At 39.2% G+C, this 23,166-nt stretch overlaps 1 protein-coding gene across 2 annotated transcripts in view; it reads right to left on the bottom strand.

Moving 5' to 3' along the window:
* The window catches only part of POLA1 (DNA polymerase alpha 1, catalytic subunit), a 192,996-nt gene that overhangs the window by 118,763 nt on the left and 51,067 nt on the right, over nucleotides 1-23,166 (bottom strand). For both annotated transcript variants that reach the window (XM_048933783.1, XM_048933782.1), the window contains exon 27: nucleotides 919-951. In XM_048933783.1, the coding sequence (XP_048789740.1) occupies nucleotides 919-951 (33 nt within the window). The remainder of the gene's footprint in view (nucleotides 1-918; nucleotides 952-23,166) is intronic.

A 23,166-nucleotide genomic window follows, 5' to 3' on the forward strand; every position in this document is an offset into this window, starting at 1 on the left:
TTTTAAGATTCCTGTCTTCACACTCCCATCTTTTTACTTCTGCTCCAACTCAGTCACTGGTGTTGGTTCTCCCCTGGCCAGCAGATCTTCCAGAGAGCCAAGACTGCCTTCTGGATAATGATCTAGCCACTATGATTCAATTTTTTTTTTTAACCCTCAAGTTCAACAACTAAACAATTGCAGCTGGAGGTGAATACAAACACCTACTTGATTTCTTCTCTTTGACTGACTTTCTGCCCTTCCTATTACCTCTCACTCTGATCCATGTAGCAAACACCCCACTTACAGAAGACTGTATTCAAACAACAGCCAGACTTTTCATAATCAAGAGCGACTCTGGGATAATGGAGCAAATTCTGGACAAAATGAATCACATGAAATGCACCTGAGGCGCACATGAAAGACACAGCAAGGAAGTGAAAAGAAAAACTGTCACTACCAGTAAATGTCACCAAAATATGGTCAGATGCATTCAATGACATGGTATTAGCAAGAAAAGTGAGAACCTGATGTCTCCATTGGTGAAGAATCAATGCAACTGTAAAAACCACAGCATGGCTATGTCCATGTTAAGCTCCATAGTCAGAAAAACACCCCGTGACAGAGTGTAAAGGATGCCAAAAAATAAACCATAATAAAACACTAGAACACATAATGTAACAGGTCTATGAGTAAACTCTAATTAGCACTGTTGCTAATTTGCTTGAAACAGTTGCACACAGGCTTCAAGCAGGGACTAGATCATATCTGTGGTAGGAAAAGAAAAAAGCTATAATCCATTAGGAAGGATTACATTTGTAAACTAGGCATCCTAAGATGTGATTTCAGGTCTATTTGGGTTACGGTTCTCTTGGAATAAAAAAATTCACCAGGTGTGCTCTTTAAGGGTTGCTGTTTAATGAAAATGCTCAGCATTACCTTTTGCACCATCTCCTTGGTATGCATCAAAATCTGAAATGAAAAAAATAATCAAAGATTAACGTATGATATAATTACAAGCTAACGTGTGCAAACATATCCATTAGGTTGCTAATTCCAAATGCTCTCACCTTTCAAAACAAAGCAAACCACCTCTCTCCTGGCAACACATAGTCACCTTGATACTCCTATTACATGACTAAATTCTCATCTGACCTTGTATTAATGCTATTATTAACTCCCCGAAAACAAGATTAAAACAAATCTCAAAATTGCACATGTGTACACATTCTATAATACAAAAAAACAACCCAACAAACAAACCCACAAAAAAACAACTGAATCAAATGCTCAAGTAAAATCTCATCAAGAAGAACCAGAATGAATGTTCTTTCGATAATTTAGGTCAACCATCTTCTGGCATATGCTTCATCTCCTCTCTTGATATTGTTGAGGCTTTTCTCCAAAAAAAGGTTCTAACTTGTTCAGTACTGCCTGGATGGTGTCTGCTTTCCAAGAACGTACTCTAAAGGTTAACTATCTTCCAGTGGTCTCAAAATAGATAATCAAAAAGCAAACTCCTTGAGGAAAACTGAACTGGGACAAGAAGCTGGGATGCAGATGTTAAATCAATGGGTAAACCTGTGTGTTAACCAGGGTTGGCTCCTTGGCCAAGAGCACATTCTACATTCCCCAGATCCTAAGAATTCAAAAATAGCTATAGAGACCTCATACAAGTAGGCTGCTGTCTCAACATCTAATACTCATCTGCACAGTGAAGTGAGGTAGAAGAGTTTATCATTTGAAGCAAAGGACATTGCTATAGAGCAAACATAACCAAGCAAATCAGCATCATGAAGAAAACTGTGTAGCTGCAGCAGCAAGGGCTTGGTAAAGTTTGCACAGCTACATGACAGGTTTGGCAAGCGTTTAAATGCCTGGTGTATCCTGTGCTTTGCTCTCTTGCAGGTGAACTTTTACATGTATCCAGGTTGGCTTGTTTAAACATGGTCCAGGTTTGTTTACTCTGTACCCTAGTTGCATCAGTGTAGTTAAACCATTCTGGTTAACCAATTACAGCAAAATCAGCCTCATGAACTGGATGCAAAAGTTGCACATTCACTACATTCTTCAGCTACATTACCTTCAAGTGCACTCTTTACTTTTTCACTTTCAAACTTTATCTCCTTGCTCTATATACTGTCGGCTCTACTCTAAAAAATCCCAGTGCCAGTCCCTTGTTATTTTAATTCCCAAGCTTCCTTTCTTCGCCTTTCCACCTCTCCCAGTTTCCAGTACCCATTTCACTCTATTGTCCATTCTCTTTCTTCCTTTTCATGAAACCTGTTCTCCTCCCTCCAACATCTGGTCCATTCCTTCACTCACCTGGCCACATTTCCACCGTATTCCCAATTTCCTATCCCGCCAGGCTGCTGGTGCTCTGGCACATAGTTCCAGGCTGTGCTTGGTTCCCTGGCTCCTATGCTTACCTTCCTCACTCAGTATAATCATCAGAAGTTTTTCAATTATTCCTGTTAATAGTCCTCTTTACGGATCCTGTTTAAGTAACTTAATTTCCTTTTATGACAAGTTCACTGGTCCAGATGACAAAGGAAAGCCATTTCATGTTATCTTTTGGGAAACCTTTCAATACTGTTTCTCACAGTATCCTTGTGGGCAAAATGCCGAGCACACAGCCAGATAAAAACATAATTGCAACATGTGAGTAACTGGCTCAGAGTTACATCAGGCTGGTCACTAGCAGGGTATTCCAGGGCTCCATTATAGGGCCAATTCTTTATAATATTTTCATAAATGACTTGGATGTAGGACTAGAAGATGTTTTGAGCAAGCTTACTGATGATACGAAACTGGGAGGAGCTGTTGACTCTGTTGGGGTGGAGGGGCCTTTGAGATCTAGAGAAGTTAGAGTGCTGGGCGACCACCAACTGCATGAAATTGGTGAAGTTTAAGGGCAGGTAAGCAACAGGACAATGGGAAATAGCTTTAAACTGGAAGAGGGTAGGTTTAAACTAAATATTAGGAAGACATTCTTTACTGTGAGGGTGGTGAGGCACTGGAACAGATTGCCCTGTTCCAGTTGTGGATGTTGTGGATGTGTCCTCCCCAGAGGCATTCAAGGCCAGGCTGGCTAGGACTGCAACCTGTTCTAGAGGGGGTGTCCCTGTCCATAGTTGGAACTAGATAATCTTAGAAGTTCCTTCCAAAACATTCTGTGATATGATCCCATGAGTTTAACAAGAGTAAGAGCCAGGTTCTGCATCAGGGAAGGGGCAACTCTGGCTATGCATGCCAACAGGAAATGAGATGCTGGAAAATAGCATGGCTGAAAGAGGTTTGGAGATCTTGGTCAACAGCAAGTTGATCATGAATCAACAGTGAGTCCAGGCAGTCACCTACAACCTGACGTGCATCAAGCATAGCACTGCTAGCTGGTCAAGGAAAGTGACTGTCCTTTACACAGCTCTGGTGTGGCCTCACCTTGAGTACTGTGCGCAACTTTGGCTGCCACAGTAAAATGAATAAATAAATAAATGAATGGATACAAAACTATTAGAGAGTATCCAAAGGAAGGCTACAAAGATAGTTCTGGATAGAAAGATGTAAGATCGTATGGAGAGCAGGCTCCCTAGAGAAATGGTCATGGCACAGAGCTTGCTGGAATTCAAGAGCCTTGGCAATGCTTTGAGACATACTGTCTAATTTTTGCGTGGTCCTGTGTGGAGCCAGCAGTTGGACTTGATCCTTACAGGTCCCTTCCAACTTGGCATATTCTGTGATTCTACTGCTATAGGTTCAATGCACTTAGGGAGAATGACTTTAAACCATTTATTAAAGCCAAGATAAACTTGAGGCTATTAGGACAGCCTGTACAATTTGATACCGTAGCTTTAAAGACAGTCAAGCAATGCACCATTTTCATCAGGGCTTGCTCACGGGGAATAAGACTGTCTTCTGGGAAGTCCCATATCCCTCATGAGGCTGAGGAACCTAAAACAAACCAAGAGTCTTGGCTACTGTTGTTCCACTGCTGCCAGACAACAATTCTGAAATAAAGACATCCATCTATACTTTGCAGTACACAAGCAGGATAAGAACCTTGGCTTTCCTTCAATATTAATATCAAGTGTCTTTATTATTGCTGAATCCTGAAACCACCATAATGACTGAAACTAGAAAGTATGACGTTCCACTGTGCTTTTTCAGGTTGCATTCAATTATGTACCACTGAAGCTATTCTCACTGACACTAGCATTCTTACTTCTGTCAGACTTAGCTTTGTAAATAACATTTTCCTTCAATATAGTTTGTTTATACACATTTTTCTGGCCACTTTCTTCCTCAAAGAAGAAATTTCCGCACGTAAGGATGGAGTAACTCTTCCAGAGTTACAAAGGCATGGATGTAAGCACATGTAATATGCCATATTCCTCTTCAAGGAACCTAAGGAAAGGTTAGGCTCCAAGCCACAATTCAACCTGACAACTGCCACTCAATGAATGCCCTTAAAAGGGTTACTTCCCAAGCACATATGGTTACCTATGAATTTATACTCTCCGAGTCAAGTTCAAAACATCTAGTTGGTTTAAAGACCGTCCACTGATGCTGCAAACTTGGTACTCTGATAACATGATGCTTGAACTCTGCTGAAGTCACAGACTGCAAAAAGCTGAGCTGGCCTCAATCTTCCATATAGACAAAGAAGAACAAAGAAATGAACAACAGCAGAACAAGGAGTCTTAATGGCAGATTCTCTCTGTGCCATATGTACTCAGGTGTGATCCCATTTTAAATAAAATCATTAGAAAAGTATTCTACTCATTCCTTTCCTAAAAAAGTGATTCAGATGGCACTGTCCCAGTACCTTTACAGGAAATTTCAATTTTTTTCTGAAGTCATGGCATCAAATTTCATATACAGTCATTAACATTCTAGCTTATTCAAACTCCCCCCTTCTCTAACTTAACAGATGACTCCTACAGAAAAAGGCTCTATCTTTTCCTGAGTACTCCAATGAGGAAACAGGAGTCCCTGAAGCAGAATTAAAAACATTGGACAGAGATGTGAAGAGATTACACGTAAAAAGAAAGGCCTACCATTTTTTGCCCTCAATAATTTCTGGCAATTTCTATTTCATTCTCTGAAATAATGCTATCTATAAAAACAGAAAGATAATATTTTTTAAAATAGAATTATCTTCAACTCAAAAAAAGCTTTGGCTGTGCAAAGACCATTTCTGAATTGTCTCCGAGAACAGAGAGGATGTAGGTAATTACAAGAGGGTCACAGACAAGTTAGCTTCATCAAGTGACTGGCATATGTTAGTGCTACCCATTCTGACAGAAGATCACTTGTAAGTGCCAACAGCTACAAAACAGAAGGTTATAAAGACTTGCTAAAATTCATTAATAAGGCAGTCAGTAGTTATCTGATTTCACAGCAACACCTGCATATTTATCTTCTCATTACCAATTGGATGATGGAATTTTTTTCAAGCACATTTCAAAAATCTGCCAACTTCAAGTATAAAAAAAATAAACTTTGTGGTTAATTTTTCCCTTAACAAAGTACAGCTGTTGAGAATAATTGTTCAAGATCTTACCCTGTAATGTCAACTGCAGCAGAACAAAGAGTATTTAATTAGCAAATCTATCCAGTAATTCAACACCTATTATATAAAATGCCTTCATGATTTTATTCAGGATAATTTGCTAAGAGGGTTATTACTGACATTCAGATGAAATTTAAAATTCCTACGCAAGTCGAGTCATAATAGCAGTAATGATCCCCCCAATCAGGAGATACTGTGTCACACAAGGTTCTTTTGCAATGCAGCAGCCGATTTCCTGACTTCTTAATTCCTGGGCTCGGCTCAGTGAGAGCCCTTCACACCAATATTTCAGTCAGCAATACATCCTTAATGGGACTCTATTAAAATACCTAGAATAAAAATGACTTCTTTTTTTTCGTTAAGAAGAATGACAGCACTGCTATCATATCAATCATTAGCAGTTTCTCAGAAATGCGCAGCAAAGGAAGGGAGGCTTACAGTGAGGCTGGGAAGACAGAAGAAAGGAGGAAGAAAATAGGAAAATTGTTACTCGTTAGTTTCCTTTTGCAAATAATATTGCGCCGCTCATGAGAGCTGGATTGTCTCCTATTGCAGGCAATCCAAGTAGGAAGAATTAATTGCCTGGCAACCCATCTGTACAGCCATGCCCCCTCCCCCCCAGCAAACATATACTTCTAAAAACCTGTGAACTCCTGCACACAGTGAACAGCTGTGAGATTCTAGTTTAACTTTTTACTTGCAAAAGCAAGACTAGCAACACACGCACGCTCTCGCCCATGAAATGGGAGTCGACAAACTGAAGCACTGTAATTGCGGACCATAAATCAAAGTGCAAAATTCTGTCCTAATTTGACTCCCAACTTACTAATTACTTAATTAAATAGGAACATGATTTAAGAAAGAGAATGGTTAAGAAAAATACGAATATACCAAGAACAGTTTTTTCCATTACCTCAAGTACCTTTTGACATACCTATTTCAAAGCCACTAAAGAGCATCTTCCAACAAGAGGATTCTGGTGTGAAAACAAGCTAAGATTTCTAGCTGAGTTACAAGGCAATGGGACACGGCATAAAGCTAGCATGCAAAGCAAAGACCTCTGCTGAAGACATATGAATTCTCTGCAGACTCCTGGGATCAAAGACATGAAGGAATGGAAAGGCAGACTTATGTCAGGTGGAAGAGATTTAGCAGAGTGATTTCAAAAATAATGCATCAAAGGTGTATCAAGAAAAAGAAAAATCATTTCTGCCTTTGAAAAACTCTAATGGCCTTGACAAAAACTACATTTTTGAAGACTATCCAGTGGATATCCTACTGTATGCCTGAGATTTTTTGCCAGCTTGGGTGTTCACTTGTCTAACTGAACAGTAATATTTCTGTTACGAGCTTTAACAATTCCTCTTAGCTATTCTCTCCCATGATGAAGAGGAACAGACAGAATGAACTGTGGTAACTACGTATCACAACTAATTAATCCACATAAGCACTTACAACCTTTTCATTAGTTTTGCTACTATTTTGTGCTAAGTAACCTTTAAACCCTGGCTGCAGAATACTGCAAGATGGCTTCTTCAGGGAGGATCTTCCAAAAAAAGATTTCTACCCCTCAATAAAAAGGTACACTTATCATGAGAAGTGAAACAAGATGGAAACCTTGTTTGCTACAAATAATGAAGCAGCTCCATGAAGTTTTCATCAAACAATGGACCTGATTTAGAAAAGTTTGAGTGACTCTATCCGGAAAGGTAATCAACGTGTTTGCTCCAAAGAACTTGTATTACATATTTGCTTTACTCAGATAAAGCATTCAAAGTTTTATTTTCAAAAACTTTAAGTTCTCAGGGAATATCAACAGGATCAGAAATATACCACGCCATGCAGCCAACCTCTCCCTCCTGGGTATCATCCCTGGAGGCATTCAAGGCCAGGCTGGATGTTGCTCTGGGCAGCCTGGTCTGGTGGTTGGTGATCCTGCACATAGCAGGGGAGTTGAAACTGGATGATCACTGTGGTCCTTTTCAACCCAGGCCATTCTATGACTTTTTCAGAGACACTGAAATCACCTGCCCATAGTTTACTCAACAAAGCTGACAGACAGCCAGACATCACTACAACCTTGCTAGACGGTGTGCATAAAATCAAAATTGGGCAGTGCACCAAAACGAAAGGGAGACTGGTTCCAAGACACAAAGCAACACACACATACGGATCCAGCAACACATTTACATGACAACAAGAGTTAGGATCTCCTGCCTCACAAACAACAGAAAATGCACAACGAGGCAGCATTACAAATGTTCTGAACACAACAAAAATCATGCATATGTTTGTCACATTTTGACAAGGAAAGCAAAGATGACAGTAAAACACTGAAGAGGATGATGTGAATCAAATTACAACTTGAAGACAATGTTCCCTTGGTACCAGAAACAATTATATCTTTAAAATTCTACAATACCTCCGGTTCGAGTACTTGTGATGAGCTTTGATAAGAAAACAGGAAAAAAAAAGAATTAATTCTTTATTAAGTTGTACCATTATTAGTCATTCTGCACAACATACAACAAATTACGCTACACTACAGCAAATTTTGGCTATTTTGGAAATAAAATGTTTTGATACCAGGATGGAAGATAAACACAGAAACACACTCCTACAACTTCGGACCAAAGTTACAAAAGCCCCGCACATCACTCCCCTCAAACATCTCCTGTGTAGGAAATACATTTAAAATCCTGCAAAAGAAGAAATGGAATGCTTAACAACAAAGTGGAACACATGATTGAAAAGAAGCTAACTGATTCAGTTCTTACCCACCTTTGTGTTCTCAGAAGTATTAAGAACACAACATCAGAATGGATGACAAGCTCTTAAAGGCATGAGCATTTCTTAACTCTGAGTCTGGTAATGCTTGTTCCAGAGAAACCACTTTACAGAACCAGCAGCAGTTCCTAGAAAAGCACCAGGACTCACAGTCCACCCCCTGAATTATTTTCTTCCTGAGCTACTCATTCAAAACAGAAAGCCCAAAACAGATGAAAAAGCAAGGAAGGTTTTTTTTCCCCAACTATTTTAGTCTATGGTAAAAACAAGATCTGTAATACGTAAAGCCCCTTGAAGAACATGGTACTCAATCCAATTTTAGTTCATTAACTCTCCTGAATAATTTTTTATTTAAAGCCATTAAATACATCTATGCTTGATGAACACTTTGTACTTAACTGTAAGATGCAAGAAAACCTTTTGTGCATTTCAAGTACATTGCACCTACATCAAAAGCTAGGTTTATCACAAACCTAGAAGTAAAATCACATCTAATAAACAGAAATATATCAAGCATCATTTATTATTTCCTAATAAAATTAAAATGCGTGTTAAGGTATTCAATATTTAAATGAATACAGACAAGTACATTCTCCTCAGAAGAGGAAAAACAGCATTTACTTTAGTGAAATGAACATTTAGACAGGAAGGCTTTATTTTGGATTGTTTCTGAGACAATGAGCATTATTAAAATAAAAAAGGTTTTTCTGAAAAAAAATGGCCTTTTCTTTAAAGAACTGTAGACAATTCTGCAGTAAGTATACAGAACTGAGCAATGTCTACGCAGACACAGGTATATTCACTGAAAATAATCTTGAAATTCTATCAAAATTGAGAGAAGATGCAAGCCTTGCTAACAAATACTGCGCTTGAATGTTATGTCCATCAAAAAATTGTTGCTTGAAGTGCTTTAAAACCAATCTGTTCTTTCATTACGACTAAGTGGTCTTCTATCAAAACAAGATCTATTTAAATTCAGAGATGTATTTTAGCCTCTAATTACCCTCCAAAAAAAGTTCTTATACCTAATTTCTTAAATGTCATGCAATATTTTCAAACAGCATGTAATTTTGTTTCATTAAACTAGATGTATTTAGACAACATGACACTTGTTTATATAAAATTAAACAATACTAATTCATCTTTCATGGTTGCAGAGCTAGCGCTGGCAGCAAGGCTTTGGTTTTTGTGATCACAGAATCCTCCTTGAGGGATCAAGAATCAGATGGGCAATGCAGGATTCATCTGACTAGACAGGGCAAAATGATCTTTGTCAACTGGCTGCCCAAGCTGATAAGAAAGGCATTAATTTGGATTGATGGAGGTTGAAGCACGTGATCAACTACTAAGGAAGTGGTAGACTAAGATAGGAAGGGTGAGTGTAGCGCAGGGATAGGTACCTGGTTCTGTATCGTGCAGTAGCTGTGTTAGTGATACAGATGATGGTGCAGAGTGTACCCTCAGCAGGCCTGCAGGCAGTTCAAAACAAGGAGTGTCAGAGGTACCAGACGGTTAAGCTCCTGTGCAGAGGGACCCCAACAGGCTGGAGATACCTCATGGCCTACAGGAAGCACACAAAGCTCAGCAGATGGAAATGGCAAGTCCTTCGCCAGGGGAGGAAGGACTCTGGGACTGACCAGCAGGAAAGCGGCTTTGTGGAGAAAGACCTGGTGATCCTAGCAGATGCTGTGCTGTCCTCAGTCCAGCGATGTAACCTAGTGGCAAAAAAGGCCTGGGGAATCCTGGGCTGAATAAGGCAGTGTTGGCAGCAGGTGATCCTCTCCCCTCACTTGGTACTGGTGAGACACACAAGAAGTGCTGTGTTCCGCTGAGCTCCCTGATACAATAAAGATGCACAGATACTGCACCAAGTCCAGCACACGAGCACAAAGAAATTATGGAAACAAGAACATTCTGAAAGCCTCCAAAATAATCCACTAGAGATCTAAGACTCCCTGGTTAAGGAAGCAGAAGTTCCTGCACATTCGGCTTTCTAACTCTACCAGGATGTTTAGTTTTCCACTGAGCTACTCAAACTAAAAGACAAGAGAACAATCAGGTATATACCAATTGCTACAGTGATCATAATTGCTCCTAAAACACAAAATATGTGCCAAAAGCAAGTTCTTTTAGGATTGCTCAATCAGGCAAAAAAAAAAAGAAGAGAACCTACTGTAAGATGAATCTTGCTGCATCAATGAAGTAACTGAACAAGACTTTTGTCATGCAGAAGCATATACACAAAGCAATGGAAAAACTGTTATTTGAAGAAGGGAAACCTCAGTCTTTTGACAGAGCCATCTTTCCTTGTTAAGATAGATAAATGAAAGAAATGCAATAAGGCTTATTTAAATTCCAAAGAACAATGAAGCCTGCATGAACTCAGCACTTGTAACAACAAATGGAGATTTTACCAAGGTACCTATGCAGGACTAATTAATTATCACAGCTGAAGTCTCAGAAACTCACAATCACATTAGGTATTGATCAAAGTAATGAAAAGATAGGAGTAGGGCAGGTACCACATCCAGTACCTTCGCCTTTGGCAGCTCTTAACTGTCTTCTTCGATGATATCAAGGAATGAAATTAGTTTTCATCTCTGTGTGGGACACTTAACCTCTTCTGCTTCAAGCAGGACCTAGTGATTGCTCCAAGGATGTGAAAAGACAGCAAGGAGCATGCATGGTTAATAGCATGAAGTCTCAATCAGATTTCCTATTTGTTCAGTGTGACCTCTGCACAGCACTTGATGAAGCTGACCTGGATACAGACAGAAAGAGTTTCTAGGAGTGCCCACCAGAGTCAGCCACAGTCTTTTCAGATCATCTCTTCAAAACGAGCTTCCTGAATTCTCTATGTATGCCTGACCTAAAGAAATGAAGATGAAGCTCCTGAGGACATAAAAGACCCCCCAAAAACAAGTAAGTATATACAAACCACATCAGAAATAAATTCTACAGGGCTGACAGATGGTTCTAAGACATACAGCTAATTTCTGTCATACACTGACACCTCCATGTAGACAAAAAAGTAACAAATCAATAATTTTAGAAGCATAAGGCTTTTAAATACATTTTTTTGTTAACCTTACTACAAAAGAAAATTACCAGTTAACAATCCTAAATAGCCTGTTAAAAAATTAAAAATAAGGCTTGCTACTGTAGATCAGCAAGAGGAACTATAGAGCATACTGGGGCAACTTCATCTTCCAGACTTTTCCTATAAGGAGCTGCAGGAAATTGAAAAACAAAGTAGTTGATGCCAATGGAAATTACTCCCCATCCACACATCCACAAGAGCATACAAGTTATAACTGAACACTTAAAGGAGTAACATACAGATTAATGTTTGATGTCACTGCGGCTTCCACAGAAACATGTTCACAATTTCATGAACATACTACATATACACTAACAATAGTTCAGCCTTATGCAAGAACAGATTCCTGGAAGGGATCACCTTCTTTTCAGTCTTCAGTATTTTAGCAGTTAATGGTCAATTGGTTAAATATCCAAATCAGCAACCTAAAGCATTTTTAAATACTTTAGATACTTTTTACTGTCTGCTCAATATCCTGTCACATGACAGCAGACACCGGCACTGTTTTTAGAGCCAGAAATAAAGCCAGAAGTATATCAAAGCATTCAATTTCATTTTCTCAAGAACTGACTGAAAATAGATGACAGTTTCAGAAGCTACTTTTATGTATTGGTCTGTCACTAAGCACTCCGCATACAGCTCATTTCAGTATTTGGAGATTCCACATGAGTAACAGTATGGCTTTGTTACTGAAGGAACCAAGTTGTTAAAATATCATTATACCGTACCACAGGATATGGATCTGTTTGTTTGTAGTAAAGAGAATGGTAATACTAAGATTAGAAAAACAAGCAAATATATCTAACCTTTCAACATGACCCTCTTGGAATTCAAGCAAAAAACTAACTTTCAGCCACATATCAGATTAAAGTAGTAGAGTTTTACCACTCACTCAATCCACATAATTCACCCAAAATGGCATTACTCAACAGGAATACATTTCTATTCTAGGGATGGAAAAACCTTAATTATAAATGCAGCTAAAGCATACTACCCTCCATAAATCCATTACTGCAAGAGAGGCATGCTGATTATTTTTAAATCCTTAATTTGTCATTTAGACCTACTGTTATCTCATTTGTAAAGAATTCAAAACACATTTGCACAAAACTGGCTTTCTAAAACATTAACTGTGTTTATAAATCTCTCGCTTATTTCCCTACAGTTTGACAGGATTGATTTTGTGCTACATACTTTAACTCAATCAATCTTTGACTTTGGAAATTTTCATTTAAATTCTTCATCCCACAAATTCAGTTAAAGAAAGAACATCACAACCTAAAGGTTTTGTTTAATCTAAAAACATACGTAACAAGCTTTCCTATTTCTTATTACTTTGAATCATTAATAAAAATCTCAGCTTTCACTCATGTGCCAGTGAAGCCTTCTTTCAAAGCTTGCTTTTACTCTTCAGTTTAAACAGAAGGCACCAGCACTAATTTACATTATTGTCACACCAGTCATTCAATATCCTCATTAGAATTATATCTGAAATGAGGCCTGCAGGGCCTTCAGAAAACTTTCGGTGCCAACATCATAATCCAAACACAAGTCCTGGACAACAGCGGCTTAATTTTGTCCACTGCTATTACAGACACAAGCACTGCTAAGCTGTTTTGTAATGCCTTTAGATTACTGCAGGTGGCTAAAAAACAAATATAACATCAATTAAAAAGAAAAAAAAGAAAGAAAGAAAGAAAGCATAAGGAATCACAGAATCATAGAACTTCCTGAGTCGGAAGGGAACCCTGTATTTCACTAGTCCAACTCCCCTGCTTCAAACAGGGACCTGCAGACAGATAAGGATACAGTATCAGAACAGAAATTCATGCATGAGTTTGCATGAGTCCAGCATTCCAAGACCTGGTCTGAAGTAAAACAGGAATAAACGATCATCTTACCATCAAAACAAATAACCACCCAAAAAAGCCCTACATATTTCCTGTAAACAGCAGAGGAATATCAAGTACTCATAAAAAACATTCAAGAGCATGAGATTTTTTTACTAGTTCAAAAACACATACCTGTTGTCTAGAAAAAAAATCTGCTGACCAGCCTTGATGACATGGAAAAGATGCTGCTGCTTTCTGACAAAGGTAGCATTAATTTTTGTATAATTCAATCAGCTGCAAAACAAGAGATCTGAAAGGGTTTTCGCAGGAAATACATACTCAGTGTGGCTGACAGAAGACCTTCTTCATTACTCATGCTCCTTTCTGACGCAGCATATACTTAAAAACTTCGTATTTACTAACCTAGATATTTAGAATCATAGAACGGCACGGGTTGGAAGGGTCCTCAAAGTTCACCTAGTTCCAACCCCCTGCCATAGGCAGGGCTGCCAACTGCTAGACCAAGCACACCAGATCAGGCAACCCTGGACCCCATCCAACCTAGACTTTAGAAACCTCCAGGGATGAGTCAGCCACAACCTCTCTGGGCAGCCTGTGCCAGCGCCTCACTGCCTTCTCTGTGGAAAAACTCCCCTGACATCCAATCTAAATCTTCCCTCCATTATTTTAAAACCATTCCCCCTTGTCCTGCCACATCTACCCATGGAAAAAGTTGATTTTCTTCATGTTTATAATCTCTCTTTTAACACTGGAAGGCTGTAATGAGGTGTCCTCAGAACCTTCTCAACCTTATTTCTCAACTATTTATTTCAACCATACATAGCAAAGCATTTACAGGAAGACAGTACTTTTGTATTCAAAGTCATGAACCAACCTCAATATGACGGAACTCAGTAAATGTTATCCTAAAACATTATATAGAATACTGAATTCATTAATTCTTTCTCAAGCTTATGACCCTATGATACTGACAGCTACGATCTTAAGGAAAAAAAAAAAAAGCAGAAGTGAATCTTGACAGCTCATCAGTTCATCTACTAGCCCATTACCATTCAGTTATTCATATCAACTACCTATAACAATATGTCTATAATGGATCAGATGTGCCTTCCACCTGAACCACTGCAGTTTTTCTATTTCAGTTTTCCCTTTTCATGTACAGTTGCTCTGCTGCAATCCATCACATAAGAAAACTGTCACAAAGCCGAAATATGGCAAATTCAAAGTATTTGAATATTTATTTGATTAAAGTATAGAAGATTATCCTTATTCGGTTAAAGTACAGAAGATTATCCAGTAGATGAGAAAGGTAATTAACATCTAATTTCAAGCTTTTCAAATGAGCCTCCCCAACAACACTGGAAGAGTTCTACACTAAATAAGTTTCTCATTTTCATTCAAAAAGGCACACCTGGCAGACCAACAGTAATGGCATGAAAGAGAAAACAGAAGACAAAGAAGTATTCAAACCCAGGAAAAAAACATGTTCCACACTCTTCCACGTGTGCTTGCAGTCATCATCAACCAAGCAACATCTGAATAAACGAGGTACGCACATCCTGCCAGAGGTAATTTAACAGGTTAAATAGAAAAGATACTTAAATCTCTCAGAAGTCAAGCAATAAAAACAACCTACACAGCCCAGTAGCACACAGGCTTCTAGACTGACTTCCGAGATGGATTTGCTGACAACACTGGTGGTTGAATTTCCAAGCTTAGAACACTGGGCATATAGTTCTGTGCAACAGCAGAACAAAATGCCCAGTAGAAGCTGGCCATTCACAATGGGCCTATCTTCAACCAGTTTATCTGCTTAGAGTGCCAATTCCCCAGCACTACCATAACATGTATGCTGCTGGGACTTCCACTAATTATTTTGTATGCTTTGAGCATACATCTACTATTTCTGGTACTAAACACTATTATTTTCCATATACTCCACATATCATTTTTTCCTTAAGGCTTTTCACCATGCTGCAGAGGACACATGAGCAAAAAAAGAAAACATAATGACCAAAACAGACCTCAAGAATTCAAGGACATAAGCTCTACAAACATCTTGGTAATGTAAGAAAATTGTTCAAACATTAAAAGAAAACATCCAAATGTTGCTACTAGAAATATATATGTACATATATATATAATACAGAAATATATACTAGAAATATATATACATATATATATATACACACATGATAAGAATCATAAAGAAATCTTCAGAACTTGGTAAACTAACATAGAATAAAAGTCAAGTTTGAGGCTCATGTCAGAGCCAAGCCCATTTAAAAGGCAATGATCTAGGAGTAACACTAATAACAAAGTGTTTTTTCCTTCAAAGCCTGACATTTCACAAAAAAAAATGCTTCTGATCTTAATAGCAAGCTATAGATGAGAGACTCATAAGGCAGACATCTTCCATACTAATGCCTCCCTATAGGAACAGTGGAAGTAGCTATATCCAAAACCATAGCTGTTCCAGGAATCCAAATCAGTAGTACCCACTAAAAGCTTGGGAGGAGGAGGTCACAACGTTTTCAGATAAGCTGTCCCCCACCTCCTTCTGCCAAAATAACAGATCTCTCTTGGATCAGAAGCAGCTTCAGAAAAATACTCCAATTGCTGCTCCTGCTGCGGAGACAGGAATTTATGATGGGCTATGGGAAGCACCCCACTGGCCTCAACCCTGAAACACCGATGAGGACTGCATCATAAAGGCCTTACACACTGTGAGGGATTGCCAAGTATACCATAAAACAAGAACACCAAATTACAATCCTAATCTTGCTTCTGAGCCCTGTATTTTCAGCCCTTAGCACAGATTTGCCCCCCACAAAAAGTATTAAGTGTCAGAAGAGGTCCACTGATTGATTCCTAATCTAACTGATTTGTAAGGCTAGTTAAGACATGGCCAAACTGTGTCCACGTCTTACTTAACATCAGTGTTCAAGCAAGTTTCACACAATCTGATTACAATTGACTAGAAGTGTCTTCCTTCAGTAATCACTTAGAATGAATTTTACATTAGCAGGATCAAGCACACGTCAGGCCTCAGTGGAAATGAAAAGGGCTTATAGTAATAGGATTTATAAATCCACCACATTAGGTTAATGGCTAAATGATTTACATGTAACTTTTCCCCCACCTCCTCCTCCTCACCCTTTAATGAAAAAAGAAGTAAAAAAAAAAATCCTATATTTGGCACTTTTAACTGTAAGTATCAAGGCAAAAACAGATATTCATGTACTTCTTTTTAATTAGCTGAAAATTAAAAGCCATGAGTGACTCTTCATTAACTCTTTCAGAGCAAGAATAATCAATCCAATTTCTATAAAGCCAGAATGCTTGAAGACCCTTATGACCTATTTCAAATAAACACAATGAGCCATCTACGCACGCATAATGAAGCTGAAATGGTTTGAACCAATAAATATGCAACTGATAAAAATGAGATCCTTATTCTTCATAAATTGGCAGTAATGGAGTTCTTCATATGAATATTTTCAATTGCAGAGACGATTCTAAAAGCCCTTGCTCCTTCTCAGCCAGCAATTCAATCCAACTGTTAGTAGCAGTTACTAATGACACGGGAATACAGATGGCTTGGAGCCAGCACTCCCTCTCTGCAAGCATTGGAATGTCCTACACCATGTGGTAAACCAGGTGCTTTGTTTTGTTCGTTTGGCAGCAGAGGCTCTCATTTTCTAGAAATTTGAAAGGAAAGTCATTCAGCTGAGCCCCTGCAGCAGCAGTCACTTTCATCTGCTGCCTTCCCTGGGGAGAGGAAGGGAAGGGGACCATCGGCAGGTCCTACCTGGCTCCCACCCATCTCCAGAGTGGGTGCCAGGTCAGGAAGGAAAGGTGAAAAGCTCAAGCTACACACACACCACCCTTATACTCCCCAAAATTAATTAAAAATTGTCAGATAACAAGGTCAGCACTTCTCAATTATACGTTGCTTTACATTTTCAGGTCACTGTACAGACATTAATAAATAAATCCAACACCATATGCTTAAAAATAGCTCATCAAACATCCACCCGTTGTCACAGGCATAGCTACATTAGCACCACCTCGCTTTCTTTCCACGGCAGCAGCAAGCCAGACCTCTGCTGGAGCAGAGCCCCTGCCCTGCCCTCCCCTGACAGCCCTGGACATTGTGCCCCTCAGCTCGGCTCACCACAAAGGCTGGGCTTATATACACCTGCCAGCTCCTCTTGGCAAATACATTATCTGTGACCAGCTCAGGCCCAGCAGCCTTACAATAGCCAGGAGGAGCCAGTCGCTCTCCAGTCCGGTCGGGTATTAGGTTCACATTCCTTCCCCACAAACACTTGTCCCACGTCACACAAAAGAGTGACCAACAAACCTGATACAGGGTCGTTAAATTCAGACAGTGAGGCACCACACAATGACCTTTAGAAGAACGATATTAACAGGTGGCTGGTGTCTAAAACAAATCATTATAGTATACTCTAGCAGCATGGACGGCAGTGGAAACACATTGTCTTGTCATCAGCAATTGAATAAGCCCCAAGCAATGCTAGTAGAATATAATTTTCACACTCGGGAGCTATTTTTCTTCTCTAGAAAACATCTTTGTTCGTGGAGCAGAGATGAGGAGCAGCAATGTTCAAATAGAAGGCAATGCATCTGAAAATTTCCCAAGGGAATACGATGTTTCCACCTCTGAGCTCAAAGAATCCTGCTATCCGCTCAGAGATCACATAGGAGTTCTTCAAGATTGAATTCAAGTGTTGCCTACTAATTTACCCCTCTTGAAAGCAGCCCACTGAAAACACATCCCTACTTCAATTATAAACAAAGAAACGGGTAATATAGCAGTTCCTTCTTCAAAACCTGGCTGAGAAAGAAAACTACAAGCGATCAAATTAATTGCCCTCGCTCGCTAATTAGTTTTCCCAACATCAATCATCTCAAGTTAGCAAGTTTTCATCAACTTTTAACCCCGAGACAAGACACTGCTTTGACACGAAAGACAGCTGTGGCAAAAGGCTGCAACGTTTTGGGAAAGGCGGCCATTTCTGACCACGTCCAGAGCTGAACTCCGCCTGGTGGGGGCAAAGAGGGGAGGGGAGCCCATGTTCCTCACCCTGACAGCCCTGCCAGCCCTCCTTGGCAGGGAGTGGAATGGAGGACCCTGTTGTCCACCCCGCACTGCAGCGTGGGCCACGTGTCACAGCAAGGCAGCGAGAGGGGCCAGGCGGCAGATCGGTTTCCTGTCAGCTGCAGAACGGCGGACACTTAAGCTGCTCAAAGGCTTCTCATTCTTTGCTTTGGAAAGGGAAGGGTAGGTTCAAGGACACTACCAGCCTAATTTATGTTTTACACACAGGCAAAGCTATGATATCATACTTGAAAGCAAGAGGCTAACTGGTAACGTATGGCTCTGGTACTGAAACATGGACGGATGGTGGAAGGAGTTACAAAAATGCTCATGGTGAAATGCATTGGAGAGATACACTGCTCGAAGTTTCATATGGTGGTGCAAGCTTTCTCAACTGCCTGCTCCTACAGCCATAAGCCAAAAGTGATATAGCTGTTAATTTGTTAGGGAGCAGCCCACAAGCACCTCAGTCACAAAGTATGTTGCACTATCAACCTCCTGCACCCAGCTCCTCACTTCAAGCCCATCATTTTAATTCAGGCGATGGTGAGAGCTGAATTATATGCATCTTTGGGAACATGAAGGCTCCCACCATGATTTATCAACAACATGATATTGGTTTTCACTCTGTCTAGTTGAAAAGTAGTACCAATGGCCAATTTCGAAAGTGACTAGAAACAAGAAGTGGATGCCTTGGCAGCAAAGACATCTAATGCTTCAGGAAAAATAAAAATAGGACAGAAAAAGAGCTGTTAAGACAAAAGTTTGTAAAGTAGGTATATCAACAAAAAGCAAAAGCCAGCTGTACAACAAAAGTCTCCTTATATATGTTAAAGTACCTAAAATCTTCTAAAGTTTTCCTTCCTCAACAAAATGAAAAAAAATAAACAACAAAAACCACACATTCCTATGCAGTCAGTGTCATCATCTTTTTTTCTTCCTATTAAATAAACATTATATATGCTTTTTTTTTATGTTTTCTGAATTTATGATACATATTCTTTTTAGGTGAGTCACAAGCTCTTTATTTCTTTAGTAGTCTGAACACTGAAAACAAAAGCAAAATCACACAAAATCTACATAAAACAAAACAGGGGTGTCACAATTACAATCTGGAACATAATTTACTAACTTCAGTGACATGGTTAAATCACCCTATAAAAATATGCTAATTCATATAAGTTAAAGCATTTCTTCAAGAGTTATTGTCTGACAATGTTAACTCAAGGTAAAGGAAAAGGAAGGACGCAGGAGGAAAAAAACAAACAAACAGAATAACTTTATTCTTGATTTTGACCGTAATTGGAGTAAGAGAAACCTTGGTTTTCTTTTTTCTGGGTTGAGTTCAGGCCCTCAAGATTCTCTGAGGACTGAATAAAGATGTCCTTCCAGCCCACTGTGAATTGCACAGTTACTAGGATTATGAGTGGATCATCTGTGGACTCCATGAGGCCCATCTCTCCATGCCTGTGTGATCAGACATGCTATGCAAAAGACAGTGTAGTCTGAGTGTGATTACTCTCTCCTCATCTGAGGAGAGATGGAGTCTCTCGGGCAGGACAGAGCTACTGCACAATCTTTTTTCAAGAGACCTCTTGCACAGGTTGCTAGAAGTGCAAGAAAATAATAAGAAATTAAAAATCACATCATCAAACGTTTGTTCTCAACCACATCTATCATATAACCTTGATGCAAGTGGGGATTATTTTTATTTTATAAAAGAATTAAGTCAGTTTATACATGAAGCCAATTTTGAAAAGAAATGAGTTGTTCACAGTAGCATGTCGTTTTATCCAGCAAATATTGTTGTCTAACATTTCTCTTTAAGTACTGATAATGTAAATGGCAATGCAGTCCAAACAAAGAGCTTTGTCAGAAGTTGTAACTTCACTGATACTCTCAAGATCTTATCTTTTGCAGGGAGGTTTCCTGCTGCTTACCATGCTGTAAGTTTTTGATAGGCACATACAACATCCACGAAACACAATAAAGAACACAAAGGTAAATTTGAAGCATATTCTGTTCCACAACTCTTTGAATTAAAGTTGCACAATTCCGATAGTTACAAAATCTGTTTCACACTAAGAAACATATAATCACACCTTGATCTTGTACCAAAACCTAAGCAAATCACAAATTGAAGTCTAACGCCTGTCTATTGTTTCAGAAGCACATGCTGGAAAGGTATCAAAACCTCAACATCCTTCTATGGAAGGAATATAATGAGCAGATGCTGATAAGAAGCATTTTTTAAACTGCTACTCAGAATAGAGATACTAAATAATATTGAATAAAAATATGTTTGTTATCAGACTTAGCAAAAGGCATTATTATCACATCCCTAAAAGACTTGGAGCTTTGAAGGGATATAAACATTACACTGAACTGCAGAGGTAAATGAAGACCTGAAGAACACCCCTTCTCCAATTTATTCACTTTCTCAGTGGGACAACGTAGCCCTCAGGCACAGTGCTGCTCAGCCACCAGTCTCACAAGGTCCCCTCCTTGCAATTCACCCTTCTACACAAAGATACATCTGTTTAAGCCCAGTTTTCCACACCTCCCTCCTGCCAGAGAAACCATTTACTCCATAGAAAAAAGCGCAGATGCCCAACTTAGTATGGCTGCCATTTACCTCCCTTTCTCCCCAGCACTGTCTCAGCAAAGAACACTGGCTTCTGAACCCCCTCCAGAGACACCAGCTCTTCAGAGACTCACTAGCTCAAGATCGCCATACTAGAACATACTTGGCCACTGACATGACTGTGAATTATCATCATTTTGCAAGCAGGAGTCAAACATGTTCATGTGTTCATACACACATTCAGTCCCACCTGTAATTTCCCAAGTTGCGTGTCTCTCACAGGAAAGGGGCACCAATACTTTCACTTTTGTGCCCCCCCTTTTACTAAGTAGGCTCTACTTCAAGCCTACTTCAACTTCTACTTCAACTCCAGGCTGAGTAAAGACAAAGATTTTAAAAGTAAGACATATGATATTGATTTATCACAAATGACAGGAAAACTCACCATCCCCATGCAACTTCTTTCTCATAAAGTTAACTAAGAACTGAAATAAGGCTCATTTACGCTGCCAACTGCAGCAACCCTAAATTTTGACCAACAAACACAAGGCACTAATCATGTAAGAGGACTTGTAAGACAGTGATAAGAGGAAAGAGATGAATTCTAGATGTCAAGTTGAACCACACATTTGGGGCATCAGACACACAAATTATTTTGAATCTTAGCTTTTCTTGCTGCCTGTTTTTCTCTGCCACAGCACGAAATCCATACAACTGCTTCAAAACTTACTGGAACAAAAATGAAGTGTCATACAGTCCACTGCATGGCAAAAAAGATTTAAGAAATCCGCGACTGTCGTTAAACTCAGCCCCCACAAATCACACATCATACAATCATATATGGCTCCATTTTAAATATAGTGACAGCAGGAAAAAACAGAGTGGGACATGACAGCATTTTGTTTGTTTGTTTGTTTTGTTGTTGTTTTAATCTCAGTAGCCCCGACAGCCAATCTGATAGGTATTTGTTCCTCATCAGGTCCATAAATTACATATGGTCAGACATTCTAAAGATATGTTCCCTAAAGGTTTCAGGTTCCTACCACTGCTGTCCTAATTTATGTTTCAAAGGAAACTCCTGTGGAAGGAAAAAAAGAAGAAAAAAAAAGTACTTTGTTGGCTCAGAGCAGTACTGTCATGATGGCTCCTAGATTATTCCCTCGAGGCAGACAGACTAAGTAGGAGGCTTTATCATCATTCAGGCAGATGGGTTATTAGACACATGACACCAACAATTTTAGTAGACTTGAACACGCAAGCTTGGTTTCAAGGCTGAAATACCAAAATGAATCCACTCCTGAGGAATCCTCTGTTATCAAATAGATACATTTGATAGATACCATTAGAAGTATCACATCTATAGTGTAATGATTTAACAAAGCATTCTTATTTTTTATTCCTTACTGAAAAGTAAGTGAGAAAGAAGTGAAACAGGCACTTAAGTCCCCCTCTCTCTCTCTGTTGCATCCGAATGAGGTTCCAGTGTTCTATAGTTTCACATCTTAACTCCTCACCTGAAGAGTAACAGTTATGAAAAAGTTGAGAGAGTATTTTTTCTGCACTCATCTTCTTGATCCTGGGTAACTAGTCTCTCACAGAAGAGAATTTAGTATCATAATTGTAAATACTAAAGCATAAAAAAAGTCCCTAGCCAATCGGCTTCACAGCTAAAAACACTCAACATGAAATCCTTTCTTCAGAACCATTCCATTACTTTTACCCACTGTATGTACATCAGTGTTTAACATTTTTATAATGTAGGTACATATCCAAGATTCCAATTTGTAAGCTGATACTATTTAAAAAGTGCAAAATTGCTGTAACTACAAAGAACTGCCCACTGTAAAATTCCACAAATGCCTTTAATAGAATGTACTAAGCAGCTTACCATGTATCCATCCCTTTTCACCTCAAAGACAGTGACATTTTCAAAATTAACACATGAAACCCGTCCATCCACAACATAAGCTCCTAAATCTGTTAAACTTACAGGCTTAAAGTAGAGACTAAGAATAACAGAGATAAAAAATTAAAGAGCTCTAGTGAGTCAGAATCTGAAGACTCAGCACCTGAGTTTTATCCTGGTGGCATTTTGGAGGGTGATCAACAAGGAGCAGGCTTTGGTACTTTCCAGTTATGCTACTAATCCACAGTTTTTGCCACTGT

Source organism: Lagopus muta, chromosome 1, assembly GCF_023343835.1.
Source record: "Lagopus muta isolate bLagMut1 chromosome 1, bLagMut1 primary, whole genome shotgun sequence".
Taxonomy (NCBI): Eukaryota; Metazoa; Chordata; class Aves; order Galliformes; family Phasianidae; genus Lagopus; species Lagopus muta.